Raw genomic sequence first — 22,401 nt, 5'->3', positions numbered from 1 at the left:
CTGAGAAACAGCGCATCCTTGTCAAACAACTAGACGAAATGCTTAAGGAAGATGTCGTAGAACCATGCGAGAGTCCGTGGTCATCCCCGGTCCTATTGACTCCCAAAAAGAATGGGGAGCTTCGTTTTTGTCTAGACAGTAGGAAACTTAATGCTGTTACAAAGAAAGATGCTTACAGTTTGCCATACATATCAGAAATTCTAGACAATCTGCGAGACGCCAAATATTTGTCCAGCATAGACCTCTCTAAGAGTTTTTGGCAAATACTCATCCGAAAAGAGGACAGGCAGAAGACTGCCTTCTATATACCTACCCGCGGTACCTTCCAGTTCAAGTCTATGCCCTTCGGACTGACTAATGCACCGGCAACCCAACAAAGATTGGTCGACGCACTATTTTACGGACCTGAATTTGAACATAAAGTCTTTGTCTTTGTTGATGACGTTATAATTGTGTCAAACAATTTCGAACAGCACATCACACTACTGATGCGAGTTCTTGAAAAATTGAAAATGGCTAATCTCACTATAAATTTTGAGAAAAGTCAATTTTTTAGGTCACAGCTTAAGTACCTCGGATATATAGTAGACTCCAACGGATTACAGGCCGATCCAGAAAAAGTTAACTGTATATTGAATTATCCTACTCCTACTAATCGTAAGGAAGTTCGTCGATTTATTGGAACTGCCTCTTGGTACCGCAGATTTATCCCTAACTTTAGTACATTATCTTCACCCCTGAATAAGTTGACATCACAAGGCAAAAATGCACCACCTTTCACGTGGTCCCAGGAGGCTGATAAGGCATTCAAAGAACTTAAAAAGTGTCTTGTCTCCCCTCCAATACTTTCTTGCCCAGATTATACTAAATCGTTTGAAGTGCATACCGATGCAAGTGATTACGGTATCGGTGCGGTACTTACTCAAACTATCGACGGTCAAGAAAAAGTCATTGCGTACATGAGCAAGTCCCTATCCCAAGCAGAACGCAACTACAGTGCTACTGAACGAGAGACGTTAGCCGTCCTTGTTGCTATTGAGCACTGGCGCTGCTACGTAGAAAATGGCCGTAAGTTTACGGTTTACACGGACCACTCTTCTCTTAAATGGTTCCTGAACTTAAACAACCCAACGGGAAGACTCGCTCGATGGGGAGTTAGACTATCGGCATACAACTTCGAAATTAAACATAAGAAAGGTTCCGAAAATGTCGTACCAGACAGCCTAAGTCGGTCAATTCCTATTTCCACCATCGACACTGCAACAGTCGTTTCTCCATGTAGGACTAGCGATCCCTGGTATTTAAATATCTTCAAAGGATGTCAAAGCTCTCCAACATCTTTTGCCAACTACCGCGTTACTGATGGAAAGCTATTCCGGTACATGAAGTCTTTAAACCCTTTATCTAGAGAATTTGAATGGAAAGAAGTTATTCCGATAGAATATCGTCAAGCTATTATCGATAAAAACCATTCCGAACCCACATCTGGCCATTTTGGTATTTTCAAAACTCATAAACGTCTTACTTTACGATACTTTTGGCCAAGTTTACACAAAGATGTGATTAACTTCGTTACTAGTTGCGAAACCTGTCTCTCCTACAAGCACCCAAATCACACGACTCTAGGAACAATGGGTAGGCCTAAAAATTGCTGCCGACCTTTCCAAATGATTAGTGCTGATTTAGTTGGCCCACTGCCTGCGTCTAAAAAGCAAAACACGTTCCTTCTTGTAATAACGTGCTGCTTCTCAAAATATTGCTTATTGTTCCCTATTAGACGGGCCACCTCAGATGTTATATGTAGGATTTTTGAGGAAAATGTCTTTTTAGTTCACGGTATTCCGAGCACTATAATCACGGACAACGGAAAACAATTTACCAGCAATAAGATACACAATTTATTTGCGCACTACAATATTCCAAACACCTACTATACTCCACTCTATACACCACAAATCAACACAGTAGAACGCTACAATAAAACTATAATAACCGCTATATCTACCTTCATCGAAGATGACCATAGGTTTTGGGACACTAATATCCCCAAAATACAATTCGCCTTGAATAGCGCTGTCAATGAAGTTACAGGGTTTACACCTTCATTTCTTGTTTTTGGCCGCGAGTTACCTAGCGACGGCTCTCATTATATCGATGCTGATTTGGAGAACCAAATTGTATTCGGTCCCCGTGATAGCTATGCAGAGAATTTAGGTACACTTCGAAAAATATTTGACAAAGTACATCTCTCCCTTATTAAGGCACATTCTCGCAATGCTGCTCATTATAATTTACGTCGTAAAAAGTTTGATTTTAACGTTGGTGACACTGTATGGAAACGCACATACTACCTCAGTGACAAATCCAACAGATTCTCCAAGAAATTAGCTCCAAAATTTATCAAATGCCGTATAACGGCAAAGAAGTCAAAACTTGTCTATGATCTGGAAGACATGGCAGGTCGAAACCTAGGGACTTGGCACGTCAAGGACTTTAAACTCACCTAAGAGATAAATGGGATTTTCCTAGGAAAAATCCAAACCTTAAAAGGGGGGTATGTAACGGTTATTCCGTTACTAATTACTAATTTATTTTATTATTTTGTATTAGGTAAACATTATTTTATAATAATTAATTTTTTATTAACAATAAGAGAATGTCACGCGCATCGGCTAAAAGGTCTGGGAGCATGCGCCGAAAGGCAGGGATTTCACCCCCGCGCCCGGACGAGGGGAATGCGTTCGGGCAAGCGTCATTAGGAGGAATCCAATAAAACGCGATCGAACTATATTCGCAAATTATAAAATTACTGAACATAATATCTACAGCCTTGTGTACCCCGGATTGGGTGAGTGTTTATACTATTTAATAAGCAATGTTAATATCTAGTTTTTATATTGCGCAACTGTGATGTGAGCTAATGTAAATAATTAAATATCGCTACGATTAAATGTTATTCCATTTGGAGTTAGCTACTACTACCTTTGTTAACTCGGGCTTGATTGGTATACGGTCACTGCATGTAAAGGATTGGGATGTCTTGTGGAAATAAACGAATGAATGTACATGTACATAGCTTGAGTACCCAGCTACGACCGCCATTTTGACAACTGTCTTTTTTAATTAACAATACGAATAATTAATGTTAATCTAATCGTGTGTATGTTGACTGCCTCATCTCAGATACTATTAATTGCATGAACACCACGAGGTTCTTGGGTTCGCTTTTTGCAACTGCATGAGTGTGGCAGTCAAACAGCAACAAACATTATTTGAGACACTGAAAATTGGATTCTCAGGGTTCACCCGCTTGCTTAGCGCTCTGCCCTACTGCCTGCTACTAGCGTCGGTCACACCGGTTCCAGTCGCGTTCCACGGGTGTGGTTGCATGAACCTTTTGCCTGCTGCAGTTTACCTACGGGTGCTACCTACTGCTTGCTGCTGTAGCAAGAAGACTGCACGCTACTGCACTCAGCGCCGCGCACCAGGAACCCAAGGCCAGTGTATTCAATCGGTGGAGAATGTGTTTTGGACAATGGATGTTCTAATACCCCGACCCCTTATAGAATAAGTAACTTATATAATATTTTGTTTACCTTTATTACATATTTTGTTAGCTTTCCCTTGCCTTTTTATTTCTTTAGCTCCCATTAACCAGATAAGGTGGGCAGGGCAACGGGGAGTGTGACAATAATACAGGGCTGATATTATATTATTCTATTTTATTTTTTAAATTTATGAGTGAAATATTGAATGGCGAAAATCCGTGTTGCCTATCGCCAGTCAACATAATTATGCCGGTCTGTTAGAACCAGATATACACAGGCTGATCGCGGAACTCGACACTTACATCGGCTACTATGGTGGAATTTAAGTGTGTACTGTGGTCGCTATCCGGGCGGATGTAAATATATCCTACCACCTGCAAAGTATGTAGCTGTGTGGCATTGTAGCTCCCAAACGAATAAATCGATTATGATGCGATTTTTTATGCCGGGAAGCGCACAGTGCGATATTTATTCAAAGTTTTTTTTTACGGTTTTTAGAGCGTTCAACACAAGATATCGGAGAATATGTGCTACTATCATACATATTAAAATATTGAGTCTTTACAAAGCTTTTTTGGTGACTTTAACTTTAAATATCTTTTTATTAGATCTTAATATGAAAAATCTAAAGCTTCTCTGCTTAATATGTATACGAAATTTGTTGTAATTTAATTGTATATTAATATTTTTACACACATCTCTGAAGGAGCAAGCAACGTGCAAACAGAGCACCCACCTGTCACCTGTCTGTTCCGTCCCATGATGTGATATAAGCCTATCGTCATATCGCAGACTATTTCCTGACTTCGGGCTGATACTGATCAGAAATACCCTACAACACTTTGCCCAGCCCGGGATTCGAACCAGGAACCTAAAAGTCGTGATGTACTTAATATTATCAATAATTAAAATTATAAATATTTTGAAACAAGTAGATTGATGCCTGTTTTCAAACGCATATAAAAATAAGATGCCACTACGACAGTTTAATCTAACACAAATAAATCTTCTAAATGAATATCAAATGTTAACAAATCTCATGTGTGTACGTTTAATTACCGCGTCAGTCTGCATTCCGCTGGGCCGGGAACCGGAAGTAGTACAGACAGCAACACAAAGCTGGAAATAAAATAGAATCAATCAAATCGGACGTAATAGTCTGATACCTTGGTCTATTGCCGAATAATTTGGGGAATAAATATGACTATGAATAAGTAACGAATACATCCGAATAAGCTTACATTCTTGTTCGTGATTATTCGGCTATGCTCGGCAGGTATTTTAATCAGGGGTGACGGTTTGAAAATTTAAAAATGGAATAGTAAAATATTTTTTCTTTAGAACATGCTGGCTGGTTTTCAAAATTAAGTTAATGGCGACATGTTTAAAAAGTAATGACGCTACTTTGGAGTTGGGTAGACAAGAAGGTAAGGACGTCTATCAAAATTTTGTTTAATTTCTTATACTGAAAGTAAAAAAAAATATGTTATATCCTAATTTGAAATAGTTTTTTTCGATTCTAGCATTAAAATAATAACAGGGTTTGACTTTTATCTTGGATTAACATAAATATTAAAGTGAACTTACGCTAAAATATAGAGGAGACTTGGCTAAGGTAGAAATTGTAGAGTCCTCCTGTCCAACAACCTGGAAAATTAAAACATAATATTGATAAGTTGTATGACGTATGTATAAAAATATACATTATATTATAATAGTGATAGCAACTAGACTACAAGTAAGAAACGTCGCCTAGAACCCTAATATAGCAACACACTTTGAATCCAAATGTATAACGAACATATTTTGTACAAAAACCGGTCGTAATCTCAAGAACTGAACTCAAGTTCTTGTGTGACCACGACCAGTTTCAAGTGCCACTTGTGTCTACTTCAAGTGTCAAGTTTACTGGGGCCATGTTATTTAGACAGTGCGTAACAAACACGTAACACATAACGTTACGTTTAATACAATATAAATGGGCATACGGAATATCATTCCGCGCTAATTTCACAACAGGGCACGTTAACACGGCCATGTTATGATGAATAAGACTGATATACGTAAGCGTCGGGTGTTGCCTTTTAAGTACCAATAATATATTCGATCTACACTGTGCTATTAGATTCAGTTTTAATATAATATAAATGGCCACACGGAATACTATACCACTAATTTCACGAAGATGACGTAACACGGCCCTGTTATGAGTTTACACGAATATAGAAAGTAAGACCCTTGGAATAAGACAGGTATATGTAACCGTCGATTGTTGCCTTTTAAGTACCAATAATATATTCGATCTACACTGTGCTATTAGATTCAGTGAAGAATATATCAGATGTGAAATAGTTTGCGTTTTGTTACTACATTTTTATTATTTTTAGGTTTAGTGAAGTAAATATGCGATGTGAGGAAAAAAAATAGTCCTTGATTTTTAAATATTATATTAACATATTCATAAACGACTTTAAAAATAACTATGTATATTGTGACAAATGTTTTTTAGCATGTTTCAAAAACAATTTGCCTTCATTTTAAGAAATGGCCCCATGGTGATAACTGTTGTGGAATCGAATTTCCGGTAAAAAACACACACTTCGTCGACCTGAAAATCGAAACCGTTGTCTCCCAGTATGTAAACACTGATGGCGAAGACAAATATCGCATAAAAATCACAAAAAATTAACAATGCAGAAATACATTCACACCAAATTTGTTGACTAGACGAAACATTTTATTTCGGACACGTTAACTCTAATGATAATTAAGCTAATTACATTCAGTAAAAGTGGGGATAGATAAAACAAAATGACATTACTCACAACGCCAGTACAAGTTTTAACGATAAGTTTCATTGTCGAATTACGGGGGACGCAGACGACAGACAAAACACGGCTAGGGCAGCGTAGGGCAAAAACCATTGCAGCCAGTGTAACTAACCTATGCACGGCCTACCAGCTAAAACTCCGCGGTGGCCCTCTTCGGCTCATTAGGAACGGCTGCGGGCTTCCTCTGCCGGAGCTGTCTAAGTCTTCGTCCGCAGCCGCCCCTGCGCGTTGCCGCTCCTCTTCTCAGAAGTCCCCGCGCGCAGCCAGTGTAACTACTGGACATAATAAGACTTAACATCTCATGTCTTAGGATGGCGAGTGCAATGGAATGTATGGACACCTTGAATTACAAAGTATCGTTTGGTATTCAACCAAACGATACTTTGTAATTCAAGGTGTTGGATGGTGTTTCTACCACCAGTTAAGTGCCATATACCTCTGCAAGAACTGTGTGTATACAAGATAGATTGCAACTGTGGCCTCTCTTATATCGACAAAATAAAAATAAATGTAGGGATCCGCATAAATAACATATAGCTAACGTGAAACACCGACGCTCTATGAAGTCTGCAGTCGCTTAACACTTTGAAGGAACTAGACAAGCCACAAATCATTGTCAAAGAACACTGATTCCTGACTAGAATAATTCGCGACGCTGTTGAAATTAAAAAAACATCCGAATTTCAATAGAGAAGATGGTTGAAAGCTTGCACAAGCCAGTTCTACATTTAATTAAATCGGAGCCCAAAAGACCGGCTGCTAGATTTCAAGACACTGTGACCTCATTCTGCGTAGATCGGACTAAATTAAACAAAAAGGATATAATTGTAAAATGTTGGTAGATATTGTAAATTTGACTTTTTGGATGACCAACACCTCAGTCCGCCCCATGAACACGACCGTGCAAAGTCTTCGAAACATTGGGAGAAAATAACAATATGAAAACCGCGATAAAATCCGTAAAATAATTTTATTTTAATCTCTATCATTCGCGTAAACATAAGATATAATTAGTGTTCTACTGTTTATGGGCGATAGAATCGCTTACCACCAGACAAACGGCAAGCTCGTCTCGTCATTCAAAGCAATAAAAATACCTTTTTATTCAGGTCTTAATTGCTAAAATTAAGAAAAACTTCCTCTGAGTAAACGTTTATGAAAATCAGTAACAGACAAAATCGGTGCTCTGCGCTCAACGGTTATCTGCCAGATATAAACACAATTAATTGCTCCCGCGAGGGCTTTAATTGGGCACGGCTTTTACAATATTCCATCGAAATTAGACAATTTTGCCACTATGTCTGCCTTCAAACTAAATTTTCACTTAGGATAGCACATTCTCTATGGAAATGGTCCAAACTCGAAAATTTTTGGGAGGGGTTTTTGTCTCAATGTACTAGGGTTTAATTTTACAGCTATTTTGTTTATTTAATTACAAGCATGATTATGATGGTGTTACTTAAATTTGTAATAGATGGAAAATAGTCCTGAAGTCTCCGATAAATGTATATTGCAATCATAAAGTCTGTTTATTATTTTAAGTTCAAGTACACATTTTTTGCCTACAGTCCGTTATTCCTTTCTATTTCATCTTAGGCGGGGCGTCTGCATCTCAGACGAAGAAAAATTAATTACCACCTTCTGCTGCGTAAAATAAATATGATAAAAAGTGTTTATATTTTTTACTTTATCAAACACTAATGTAGTGGAAAAGTTATGGTGTGGCAAGGTTCATGTTCAGTAATGACAGCGACTTTTTTAATGTGATAATGAACTATTGTTTTTGTTTTCAATTTGATTTTTACAGGTCTTTCAAATGTGAGAGTCCCTCTGGGTAGGTACCACCTCAATGTCTATTTCTGCCACCAAGCAGCAGTGTGTAGTCACTATTGTGTTCCGGTTATAAAGAAATTGTAGCTAGTGTAACAACTGGACATAGTAAGACTTAACATTTCATGTCTCAGGATGGCGAGCGCAGTAGAATACCAAACAATATTGTAATTCAAGGTGTTGGATGGTGTTTCTACTGCTTATTCATTTGTCTCGTCATTTAAAGCAATAAAAAATATATATTTCTAATCCACGTGTTTCAAACACGTGAAATATTTCATACTCAATCATATTTTTTCGTTCTCTTCGCGTTATAAGTGAACAGCCAAACTACTATTTTATAACTAGAAACTAATATGCTAATTCTCAAAGTTTTACAATTCCAATCCCAGTTCAATATAACAGAACTATTGAGCATATGTAACACATTCACTTCCAAACCAACTGTCAGCTGTTATTAATGAACGAAAAGACAAATATTACCTAAAATCGTTCTACAAGTTTGTTCAGCTGCACCTGAGTGATAGTCCGCTCGCAGATGGATGTCGCATCAAAATAGACTTACGCAGTTTGGATTTTAATACCTGTATACTGCTGTGCTAAGTACAAAAGCAGTATGTTAGGAAAACCTTATTTCGAGATAACTGAAGTTTTGTAAATATAGTTTTATAATTTTGTATGTAAAACTGAGATAGCGAAACTCTTTTAAGGATGTTTTAACAAGTTCTAAACAAGATACGGTTATTTAGGTAACTTCATTGGATGGGTATTTCTTTTAGCTATCTGACGACATAAAAATCAAGATTTTGTTTTTTTTTTGGGATACCGCTTTTGAGCTTAGTACGGCAGTATGAAATAATAATTATAAATAATAATAAGCCCGTTTATTCTGATCTATTTGCTAGAAATTATAATTGTAGGAACTATAAAATGTCCCGCATTTCAGCGTGCCTTTAGGCACAGGCTTTCTCTAACGCTTGCCACTGGGTTCTATCATACACTGTAAATATATGTGTTCCTGTATAAAATAGTTAATACCAAATTTTGTTGAAATAAAACTATTTTACGAATTTTATATTAGAATTTTCTCCCTAGAAAAGATAGTTATAGTAGATGGATAAAAATCAATCTTTAATTATGTCATGGCTGTATTTATAATTTGACATAACATATAAAAATAAACAAAGACAAATAAACTCGATACAGTGGTCCCAAAATACTCACTCCAATATTCTTTAATGGACTATAGGTACATAGATTATTATCGATGAATATGTATGAAATTTTTGGTTAACTCATTTAACAAGGGTACCCTAACGAGATTATGTTTAAATCGATCCCCTTCGTCTTCACAGTAATAGCCGTGAATTACCGATCAAATCCGGAAAAATCAGTTTACAACCCGCCAAATACGATTATAGGAGACTTTCATTTAGAATTTTTGATTTCCCTCGTTTTCATCTTGGTTCATTTTTTTCTAGATAATTTACATGTTCAATGTGGACAGTTATATTTTTAGCCGACTTCAAAAAAGGAGGAGATGTTTTCTCTCGTTTTCATTTTGGTTAATTTCTTTCTTTCAGATAATTTAGATGTTAAATGTATGTGTAGTGTTGTTAGTCATATTTTAAAATTACTCTAAAAAGGAGAAGATTCTATGTATAACTAAGTATGTGCTTTTTGTGTTATATAAAGTATAATATATTTTACTATTTCAGTATAAAATTCTTGTATTTCAAATATTCGTGGATAAGAAATATATTAATAATAACCCTGTATTATATATTATCTCACTGAGCACGGGCCTCCTCTATAACTAAGAGGGATTAGGCCTTAGTCCACCACACTAGCCTGGATTTAGAAAACTGAAAACGCACATAACTTAAGAAAAGTCAGAGTTGAATGCCCTTGGGTATTTAACTGCGGACATTCATCTCAGTTGTTCTTTCTGTTGTCAGTAATTGGTATATATGTTCCGCGTTATTTATAAAATTAAGTAAAAACAGATCTGTTATTGACACGAGTGTTTATTTCGGAGTAAGTAACTAAGCAAACATGAAAACAACAACATTCAAATATTTATAAATATAGAACACATAAAAAATGCTAGTCACAACAAAGGTTACATTCTACAACACTTTCGACTCCCAACTAGGCTATCAGTAAGAAGATATGGGTTATGTAGAAGAGTTAAACATTACAAATGAGTGGTCGGCATTTTTGTTTATATGTGAATGACAAAACTACGAGTTAAAATTTTCATAAATCCTGCATATAATTATGGACAGAACGTGAGTAACAAATACTAATTAAATCACACGTCAGATTAACGTTCATCAATTAATACTAAATGTCAATAAAGACGATTATTCTATAAACGAAAATAAGACAGCAAAAACTATCAAGTTGTATGAATTGACCAAAGGCTAGTAGAAAAACCAGAATTAAGAATCAATGTAACTAACCAAAATTACCGTTTTTGGGATAATTTTAGAACATACTTTTTAGTTAAATGTGTTAAGTAACTACAGCAGATTTTTTTTTGTAATTAAAAACAAGTGGTATAAGGGCCAGTCGTTTTTTAAGATAATTTTATAATATTTTTCTGTAAAATAGGTATGTGTTCAGTAACGACAGCAAAAAAAAAACCTTATAAGGGCCAGTAGTTTTTATGGTTCATTTTATAACATTTAATTTTCAAACATGTGTTCAGTAACGTCAGCAGGATAACCTATTTTTTATTTTTGTAATTAAAAACTAGTAGAGTAAATGGGCCAGTTTATAGTATAAAGCTCGATCAATACAACCCAGTCCCGCTATATTAATACGTCGAGCAATCCATTATATACAATACGTTAGCGTGGGGTGACAAGTTTTGAATAAAGCGTAAATATATCGGGGTGTGAGTGTAGTTTGGACTCGCGAGCGAAATGTGGGCGGGTGGTCACTATAGTATATGGCGTATGCAGATGCTTCTATATTTGGGTTATAATATTTTGTAGTGTGTGAATTTTTTTGTTATAATACAGAATTAGATAAGACATAATATTGTCCTTCACATTAATTAAATAAATATTTTTAGAAAATGATAGATTCTGATAAAAACAAAAAGAACTACCACTTATTTACCATAAATATTATTACAAAGATATCACATCGATTTATAAATGGCTAATTTCCTAGATAATATGTTAAATATTCGGTTTTTATAGCAAAAATTTTAGGTTGAGGCATATCCGCACAAAATACTAAAATTAACAGTGTATATTTATTAATTCTGAAAAATTTAAAATTAATATTTTAGCTAGTGTACATACAGGCCATTATTCTTTAGCATTTAATGTCTCAGGATGAACAAAGAAGTGCAATGTAATGTAGCGCTTTGCAATCCAAAATTCTGCCTATATTGGTACAGTTTATGAACATTCTTAACGCACTATCCTACGAACAATTTGTCTGATCATTCCTTTGCATAAAAATGTCGTTATCCCAAACCTTTACGTTTATATCTATTATAATTTCATCTCGACCGCAATAAAAATATGCAAAGTCCAGTTTGACCTTAGCTGGATCTTGAAAAAATCCCGTGAGAATCGCCACGCACGAACACGCACTTTATATTAAAAAATTCAAAAATCACAATAAAACATCGTTGGATTTCAACAAAATTATAAATATCTATTTGAATGACAATAGAATGAATGTATTAGACGATCGGGGAGATGACCGGTTGTCGTGAGATCATTCGGTCATAGTTCAATCACTATTATTATGATAAACGTGGCCTTGAGTGACCGAGCCCTTTGACCGTTGAACTATTATCAAATGTTAAAGGGTAAATATTTGATCCGGTTTTTATTAAGATTAAGAATACGTAACGACCTTAGGATTTTATACCATAAGATGCTGTTTTCTATTTAATCACACTTACAAGCGTTATAGATATATTGGAATATTATTGTATAGTTTTAATTTGCGGAAAATATGTCTACTGAAATAAAAAAAGTTTTATAGAAGGGTTTCGTAAATAAATCATAATACTATAATGTTTCGTAATTAAGTATTCTCTAATGATTTATCTTTACGCGAATATTAGACATTAAAATTAAACTATATTTTTCAGATTGTATCGTGGTTTTTATATTTTAATTTTCGCCCGACGACGTTTCGAATACTGCAGCCTTTGTGATCACGGGAAGGACTGAGGTGTTGATCATCCGCAAAGTCAAAGTTACAATATCCACCTACATCTTACAATTATACAACTTTTTAAGTTTTTAGCTGTTGGTGATCCGATCTACGCAGAAAAAAGTTTTCTCTCCACTTTTAGCGTGAAATTTTGTTGGTGGTCCGATATGCGCAGAAAATAGTTCTAAGTTTTCTCTGCACATTTAGCGTGTACTGCAAGGGATTGCTTGAATTCACATCAGGGTGGCGACTACGAAGGTGGATCACTTGACGACGGCGCGCGCTTGTGTGTGACACACATACACGCGTATTATATTATTTATGCACGATATATTACGTCATAATCGTATTACTTATGATGTTTTTCGATGAAAAGCTAAATTGAATTAATGATTTGATTTTACTTATAACGGGAAATTTGTGGGGAAAAGAAATTAATTAGAGGAATATAATTGAATTCGCTCGTGTCATATATCAAAATGATGTGCTGTTGAAAACATAAAAATATTATTGATTTTAATTTATTATTATTTATGTTTACGCGAATATTAGACATTGTGATAAAACTATTTACGGATTTTATTGCGATTATATATTTTGTTATTAGTCCGCTCCCTGACAAAGAAGGTTGCAGTCTTCGAAACGTCGGGAGAAAATAATAATAAAAATTTATGCTATAACATCCGTAGCTTGTTTTATTTCAATGTAATATATACCTAGTTTAAACCCAATTCAATTTAATCCTAATATTTACTTTACTGTTTATCTGTGAATAATTTGTGACCCGTCGAAGTTACCAGTGAGTACTTATGTCATAACAATATTTAACATCCACTACCTCAGGAGCACCCTAAACATCTACGTATATTATCTCTGATAGAGCTAAAAGATAGTAGTTTTTTCCTAGCCTAGAATTTCGGCTACGGCAGTCAACGGAGATCAGCCAGGTACGCGGGAGATATAGTGCTTAAGTGTGTGCTCAATACGCAGGCGCACTCTTTGTTCCGTCAGTTACATAATCCGGCAATCCGACATGACCGGAGAGGAATCAGGCGCAGGACAAACGGCTTTACGTGCTTTCCAAGACACGGGGGTATCCCACCGCCAAGTAATATTTTTATTTGGCCCGACCCGGGATTCGAACCCAAGATCCCAGCGCGTTAGTCATAGTCGTACCGTGTACCATTACAACTACGCCGAGGCACTTTACTAATTACTTATTTCAACTTCAAGCTGTATGTTGTGATTAACGTAATGAATAGCTCACACAGCGTAACTGATCGAATATTTTGTTAATGTTTGAACCCTAGTTATTATAACCCACATATTTTATCGAAAAGTTAAATTATACCACCCATTTACTAGCAAATATTGTTTAATCCATTCAAAATTATACAAATAAACCCAAAAACAATACAAACTTAATTACATTTCCATTCGTTATAATACAAACAAAATATTACTCTAAGGAGTATATTGCTGAACTAAAATCCTAAACACAAGACTATATATTCGCGTTCGCTTGTAGCACAGAGCGACACTGTGTCGAAAACTGTAATTATTCGCCGTAAGGACACAGTGTGAGTGTAACACAGTGTCGATAAAGGAATACAGTATATAAGTTAACGAATCTAATCCCATGTGAACGGGACGTTACAGCCCGCGGCGTGAGGCGTCACTCGTACATTGTGTGTGTGTGTGTGTGTAAGGAGAAGTTAGATCGTCCACACTTTACCGCGGACCTCGATAGGAGGTGTACCCGAGGCGGATGTATTGGATACTGATTTATGTTTAGATTGCCGCTAAGAATTTGCACACCAATCAGAGATCATAGCAGTACCTTATTACCTAATGGTAATATAAAGGTTAAATTATTTCTATGAGTGAATTGAAAGTGAATTGCGAGCGCAGTGGAATAAAAACAATACTTTGTAATTCAAGGTATTGGATAATGTTTCTACTGTTTACCTATGGGCGGTCGAATCGCTTACCATCAGGCGAACGGCACAAATTATGTACCTCATTGATTAATATAGAAACGGTCTGTATGGTTTAAGCATTCGCGTTTAATATGACTTATGATCTCTGTTTGTGTCAGGGAAAAAGGCAAGTAATGTGAGTTTTTTTTTATTGAAGTTATAGTACGGATATATTCGTCCTCGAAAGGGTTCAAATGATTTAAGAGGACAAATTCAAAATAACCAATACTATTCCATATTAAAAACAATTTTTCGGATTCGATCCCCAGCTTGGGAAAAGAGATATTGGAGTATTCTACTCAGTATTGGCCCGGAATCTGCACTATGTGCCTAATATGGCAATAGGCTCGCACCCTACCACACCATGCGACCGAATACTTGGTGGAAAGTGGGTGTATTAGTTGCGCCTTTGCAAACCCGGGGATAATACTCATCTAAGCAATAAAACCTACTCCTTCGGGGATAAAAAGCGTGAGAATGTATGTGTACCTACTCTTAGTCTCCAAGCAATAAAACGCTTACAAACATCTAATCACGATCCAAAATACCTACCGGGGGTACACTGGTCAGCTTCTAACATCATTAATCTAACTTTCGTGCTACCCTTTATAATAGTTCGGTCCGTTCCCGGGGGCCGGGGCGCGCTCAAGTCGGGGTGGAAGGGGATAGCGGCGGGGGCCGCCGGGCAACGGGGAGGGGGGGTATATTAACATACGAATTTGGAGCTATCCACGCCAACCTTCTTAAGGGGGGAGGACGAAATTTAAGTTTTGCTTCGCGTATTGATCCGCACCGCTTTTGCTAGTGTCGGACGTTTGAATATGACTTTCTGCGTTTGATTATGTAGTTTAAATATATTAAATGTTTAACAGAAGCGGTATAGTTTTATTTAAAGAATATGATATAGAGAAGAAATATATCTATCAATGAATACATTTATTTCGATGTTTTAAATTTCGTAAACGTAAAAAAAGATTTGTATGTTTGTAATGTATAAACTCAAGAACTATTAAACCGATTTTGAAAATTCTTTTACTAATAGAAAGCTTCCATTACCCTTGAGTGCTGTTGACTATTTTTATCTTGTGTATGAGTAGCAATGAAGGCGAAATCGCGAGAAAAATCTAGTCTAAAAATAAAAGAGAGCGTAGTTTCTCTTCCTAATTACAAAGGACAGTCAACAGTGCAATATAATATTTATTTCCTTCTGGCGGTTCATTCGCAAACTACATTATTTACGGCACGTGGTCTTTGTAATGGACTTTTAATTACCCAACCCTTAAATAACTGAGTTTTTCTTTTAAAAGAATGCATATAACGAAAGTTTACTTTTAAAAGGATGTAATATAAATTGTATTGAATTTTAAAACACTAATTGATTAAAGAATTGTGTTATGCGTTGACTAATAGTTTCGTTAAAATATTTTTCGACGAGTTTATAGTTTTAAGAATTATATTCATTGAGAGCGGTTTTTAATTATCTATGATTTTAAGATGTACTGCTTTCTGAACTGGTGTCAGAGTAAGTTTTTGACTTTGACTATTTATCTCGCTTGTTTTGTACGTAATGACAGTCGCCCTTCTGTCATTTAGACATTTTAGGGCCTGGATGGCGCAATATTAAAAATGTTTCACGACGAATTGAAAGCGATACGGCCATAATCCGGCTCGAAGGACCAAACATTTTCTAAATTACGCAAATCTTACTCTAGAATATTCGCTTTTCAAACGCATTTTTATGTTAATTTATACAATAATACAACAAAATATGCTAGCTGCATTTATGGTGTAAAGTATTGGTTATTCGAGATGACTGCACATAATCAGAAGCAATAATTATCATAATTTTTTCCTCGTCTAAATGTGCATGGCATTAAAAAGTGCTCGTTGTTCTTAAAGAACAGTACAACGTAAATGAAGTTTCATATTTATAAACACAGCAGATCCCTTTAGTGGCAGAAATAAGTATTAATATTTTTTTTTTTTTGGGTACGACACTGTGACCCCACTGCACCTGATGGTAAGTGGAGTGGGGTCCAATAGAATGTCGACTGACGAGAGATGATTACCCCTCAACAGTCGATACTATCGGAAACGGATATACACAGGCTGATCTCGGAACGCGACACTTACGTGGACTACTATGGCGGGTTTTATCACCTTATACGGTGATAGCTATCCGGACAGATATAAAATATATCCTACCACCAGTAAAATATTCGTATATGAGTCCTTAAAAACAATAGTACAAATCAACTTGTGGTGTTTTCTTACCTAGACAGACTGTCAAAGAAATAGGTAGTACAGTGGTACTAACCCTACGAGGCCACACATCTATGAGGCGTCACACGTCTATGAGGCCACTCACTTCTATGAGGCCACACACTCCTATGAGACCCCACACGTCTATGAGGCCATACATTCCTACGAGGCCACACGCCTACAAAGCCACACGTCTATGAGGCCTACATCATATCTCATTTGATAGACATGGATACACACAAACTTTTTACTCACGGCACGTCTGACAACTGATTGGATCTCAGTGGAGAGGAAATGATGCAAAAGGACAGCGCGATATGGAATCAATTAGTATGCACACACAGACGGAGACACCACCCTACTACGAGTTTAGTTTGCGGGTGAAAAAATACCGGAGTGATTTCGATTAAGAATCGCTTTTTTATATACCATATACCATTATATGGTCTATAGATGCGTGGTTTTATCAGAATATGAATTAAATTGCTAATATATGGGGGTGGGGGGGTGGGGGGGGGGTACGTATTAATTAGCGGAACCTCCCAATATCACCAACTATAACTTTAGTTGTCACTACATAGTATAAAACAAAGTCGCTTTCTCTGTCCCTATGTCCTTTGTATGCTTAAATCTTTAAAACTACGCAACGGATTTTGATGCGGTTTTTTTAATAGATAGAGTGATTCAAGAGGAAGGTTTATATGTATAATAATAACATCCATTAAATAGTGTAGAAATACTGTTATTTTGTTATGTTATACCCGTGCGAAGCCAGAGCGGGCCGCTATGTTTTTATATACAACGTTCACAGTTTTTCTGTAGTGTATTTAGTATCAGCATTGCACCCGTGCGAAGCCGGGGCGGGTCGCTAGTAATTTATGAAATAAAACATATTTGTGAAATCATTTGGAAAAAAATTGCTATATTAATCCATGTCTTCGGCTCTTTGCCAAGTTTCATACAAATCAATTTAGCGATGTGTTAGAAACTAACAAACTTTCAAACATTTACAGAAAAATAAGATCGAGTAATGCATTTATACGTTCGTGATGCCTTTCGTACGCTCATAGTAATGGCCACTAGTCAGTGTCGGTAAATACTTGACTAGTTTTTAAACCAAGCATTTATCTTCAGGGAATAAAAAAGAACCAGGTCAAAGAATTTATAAATCTTACGATTCTTTATTTAAAATGAGATTGTTCATTAGATAAAAATTACGTGCCATAAATGATATTCTAAATAATATTTGCAGATATTCTTGTAGCATCACAGTAACATTAATGTTAGCGACACGACGACTTCGCGGCCGCCGTGACACTGAGGCCCGTCGACGACGCTGCCTAAGGAGCGACGTTACGGGACGGCGGACGCAGCGGGACTGAAGCCCGCGCGCCGCACGCTCAGCGAGCGACCCGTCAACGCCGCATCCAGAGGAGCAACGTCGCGGGACGGCGGTCGCCGCGCGACTGAGGCGCGCACTGCACGCGCTCGACGAGGGACCCGGCGCCGGCGCATCGTGGAACGACGCCCCGCCCACCAGAACCCTACGGCCAATCAGAGCGACGGACGCGCCAACGAGGGAAAAACGGCGGGCCAATGGCCGAAAAGTGCGTAGGAGGCACACCCGTGCGTTATAGTGCCTCCTAAACTAGTATGTAAGTCGGGCGATTGTATGCGTAGTTTGTAGTTCGAGGCAGAATAAGAAAATTGGTACGAGATAAGCAGATTCGAAAATAAACCAGTGAACAAATCCGTGGAAGTTTTAATACAGTCCCCAACATTTCCTGGTCCTTCGAGTGCCGGATTTGTTTGTGGTTGACTCGCGTTCGCGAATAGTAGGAAGGCAAACCGAACGTGCCTAGCGTACGCGTGTTACCGTCGCGAATCTTTGTGCACAGCGATATTGTGCGCAGCGCGAATCTCGTGCCCGGGGCACTGAGCGAAAGTGCAGTGATTGTGCATAACGTGACTGGAGTGAGTGAGCTCTGTGAAGTGTAGTGTGAGCCTAGTTTGTCTTTATCGCACGCTCTGCGATACGGTTACGTCCAACACCGCTGTCTACCGAACGCGATGGTGGTGACGAGAAGCCAGGGCGACGCAGCCGACGTAGAGGAACAGAGGCGATCCCGTGAACGGCAAGAGTCTGACCGCCGTCGGGAGGAAAGACAAATAAGTCTAGAGAGACTAAGGCGCATATCACAAGAGCCGCCTGCCTCACCTCAGACCGAGCAAGCCACGTCAGTGGGAATAATGTGTACGCCTTCGACGTCTACGGCGCGCATTATGTCGGAAACGGTGACAAAGGTGACGGCAAAGGATCAGCCACGTGTAAGATCGCCCGCACAGTCCGTTCGATCTACCGCCAGCGTAACAACAAGGTTGCGTTTGGCCGAACTAGAGGCTGCAGAAAAGATGGCAGCTATCAAGAGAAAAGAGCTCGAATTGGAGGCCGAGCTTGTAAAGAAGAAACTCGCTTTGGACGTGTCCGCCATTCAAGACGACGCAGAAAGCGTGCAAGGCGAACAACCCGAAGTAGATGTCAATGAATGGCTAAGGAAGAATCCACTTAGCTCTCGAGGAGAGACCGGTGAGTCAAGGGAGGAGCCGAGAACGCTGCGCTTCGACCTACCACGAGCGAGATCACCGACGCCTCCGAGAGCCCCGAGCGACATGGAGAAATTGGCAGTCGCACTCGAAAGAATGGCGAGACCTCGGGTGAGACAAGTAGATTTACCAACATTTTCCGGCGCAGTGAACGAGTGGCTTCCTTTTAAAGCCGCCATGCAAGACACTACGAAATTGTACAACGTGTCTGCCGCTGAGAACATTCAGCGACTAAGAAGCGCGCTGAAAGGAGAGGCGCGTGATGTCGTGGCCGCACTTTTGCATACGGCCACAGACCCGAGCACTATTATGAAGACATTGGAACAGTGCTTCGGACGGCCAGAAGTGATTATTGATCGTGCCTTGGACGAGTTAAGAAAGACGTCCAAGCCCGGCTCAACGGCGACGGAACTCAACAACTTCGCGATCAAGATTCAAAATGTTATATGTGTGTTGCGGAGTATGGATCGCCGTGAGTACCTCTATAATCCACTTTTGACTCGTGAAGTGTTAGAAAAGTTGAGCCCGCACATACGATCACGATGGTGTGATTACGCCTATGAAAATGAAGGAACGGCTGACCCAGAGATCGTCATATTGTCTCGCTTCCTTATGCGAGAAGCGGACAGAGCGTTGAAATATACGTACGCTCCGTCTGCGGGAACGAGCAGCGCGGCGAAAAGAGAACTCAGACCGGCCATCGCGATCAAGAGAAAGGCGAGCAACGTATACACACTTGAACAAGAAGAAAAACAAGAGTGTCCGGCATGCAGCGAGGCGCATGTGTTAACGCAGTGCCCTAAGTACAAAGCACTTAGCGTCGAACAGCGATGGAACCTGATCAAAGAAAAGAAGCTGTGTTTTAAGTGTGCGAACAGTACTCATCGGCGCATAACATGCAAAGCCAAGCTGTGCGGTGTGGAACAGTGTCGTCGTCCGCATCACTCATCGCTGCATCAAGCGGAAAAGAAACCGGAAAACACAGAGGTACGTGACAAGGAACAAGTATTGTCAGTGACGCCGAAAACGAACGTCGGCGCACGCACCGTGCTTCTGAAGATGTGCCCGGTCGTAGTCGCCGGTCCACGGGGGGAGGTGAGAACGCACGCTCTCCTCGACGAAGGTGCCACGGTGACATTGATGGATGAAGATCTCGCCGAGAAGATAGGTGCAGACGGCCCTACACAAGCACTGCACCTAAGCGGCGTTAACATGGCTCAAAAGGAAAAAGCCAGCAAGTTGGTGACGGTGCGAATTAGAGGTGTGACAGAAGACGAGCCACACTCAATACGAGCAAGAACAATAAAGCACCTGAAACTGCACCAACAGACCATTCCGGCAGTGCTTATGAAGTTGAAGCATTTAAGGGACCTGCCGGAAGAATTGTGCTATGAACGAGCGCGCCCAGGCATCTTATTGGGCGCGGATCATTGGGAGCACATTGTGTCGCGAGAACTGCGAGTTGGCGGCCGCAACGAACCGGCTGCATCAAGAACGCTACTCGGCTGGGTGGTACACGGTACGTTACCACGTAGCGTCATAACAAAGAAAGAAAACGTGCTTCATATATACGAGCGGGAGCACGACGGACTGCATAACCTCGTGGAAGATCACTTCAAAATAGAAGCGCTCGGCGTCACACCAGAACCAAGAGTGAGTGACGCAGATCGACGAGCCATCGCCACATTGAAGACGTCTATAAGGAAGATAGACTGCGGGTACGAAGTCGGCTTGCCGTGGCGACAAGACAACACCGCCATGCCGCCGAGCTACAACGCGGCACTTCGACGCCTGCGACAAATCGAGCACAAGATGGACGCCTCGCCTGAATTTGCCCGCGAATATACTGCACAGGTGAATAACCTTATAGAAAAAGGATACGCAGTGAGGTGCGACGGGTCAGAATCATCGAGCCCCGTCTGTTGGTACCTCCCTCACTTCGCGGTGCAGAACCCGAACAAGCCTGGCAAGCAGAGGTTGGTGTTCGACGCAGCGGCGACAAGTCACGGGGTGAGTCTGAACGACCACTTACTGGAAGGCCCTGACATGTTGATGTCTCTGCCCGGAATAATGTTTCGGTTCCGGGAGAGCGCTGTAGCAGTCACAGCGGACATACAAGAAATGTTCCTGCGAATCAAGATCCGTGCCGAAGATCAGTCAGCGCAGCAATTTCTGTGGCGCGGTAACGACCGAACCAACCCGCCGCAGCGATTTAAGATGACCAGCATGATCTTCGGTGCAGCGAGTTCACCATTCATGGCGCACTTCGTAAGGAATCACAACGCCAACGTGCATGCGCAGCTGTATCCCAGAGCAGCGGAGGCCATCACCAAATATCACTATATGGACGACTTGGTGGCCAGCTACGATACACCCGGAGAAGCGCACGAAGCCATAGAGGAAATGAAGACGGTGCACGCGGCGGCGGGATTCACTCTGCGCGGTTGGAACTCGAACGACGAGAGTGTGCTTCGCGACGTGCCCCAGAGTTGCGCTCGAATCAGCCCACGCAACTGGGGGGAGAACATCAACACAGCAAGATATTGGGACTGCGGTGGGACCCGGAGCGAGACGAGCTGGGATTCAACACAGCAATGAGCCGAGTCCCGAAAGTAGTAAAAACGCAAGTGCGCACGCCCACCAAGAGAGAAGCCCTCAGTACAGTCATGTCGATCTACGATCCACTGGGACTTCTCAGCGTGTACACCATTCGCGCCAAGATCATCCTTCAGAACTTATGGCGCTTAAAGATGTCGTGGGACGAACGGGTGCCAGAGGAAGACGGCAAGCTGTTCGCGACGTGGTTGTCGCAACTGTCGGCGATCGGCCAGTTGCGCATTCCCCGACATTATGGGCCGACGAGCCACGAGCGACGCATCGAGCTCCACGTTATGTGCGACGCCAGCGAGCAGGCCTACGCAGCGGTGGCGTATTGGCGGATGGTCGGCCAAGAGAACGTTACACTCTCTTTGGTGGCCGCCAAGGCGAAGGTGGCACCGCGACGGACGCAAACGATACCCCGCCTCGAGCTGCAAGCGGCGGTAATCGGGGCGCGCCTCGCTGACGCAGTGAAGAAGGAGCATCGCATCGTGGCGGAGAGAACTATATATTGGACTGACTCCACAACAGTCATCCACTGGATCCGGAACGACGAGCGAC

At 39.9% G+C, this 22,401-nt stretch overlaps 1 protein-coding gene and 1 long non-coding RNA gene across 2 annotated transcripts; both read left to right on the top strand.

Moving 5' to 3' along the window:
• Positions 1 to 2,530: 2,530 nt before the first annotated feature.
• On the top strand, positions 2,531 to 3,621 carry LOC119189217. Its single transcript, XR_005112299.1, has 2 exons — positions 2,531 to 2,848; positions 3,300 to 3,621. It is a non-coding gene; the product is annotated as an uncharacterized LOC119189217 (long non-coding RNA).
• Positions 3,622 to 18,708: 15,087 nt separating this feature from the next.
• On the top strand, positions 18,709 to 21,840 carry LOC119189186. Its single transcript, XM_037438227.1, has one exon. It carries the CDS (start codon positions 18,709 to 18,711, stop codon positions 21,838 to 21,840), a length of 3,132 nt encoding a protein of 1,043 aa, XP_037294124.1.
• Positions 21,841 to 22,401: the final 561 nt, after the last annotated feature.

Source organism: Manduca sexta, chromosome 13, assembly GCF_014839805.1.
Source record: "Manduca sexta isolate Smith_Timp_Sample1 chromosome 13, JHU_Msex_v1.0, whole genome shotgun sequence".
Lineage (NCBI taxonomy): Eukaryota > Metazoa > Arthropoda > Insecta > Lepidoptera > Sphingidae > Manduca > Manduca sexta.
Note: the sequence above shows the minus strand (reverse complement) of the source record. Positions and strands in the feature narration are given on the sequence as shown.

Excerpts from the sequence above, each read along its gene's own strand:
- LOC119189186 (XM_037438227.1), top strand. The coding sequence starts at position 18,709 with ATGGTGGTGACGAGAAGCCAGGGCGACGCAGCCGACGTAGAGGAACAG.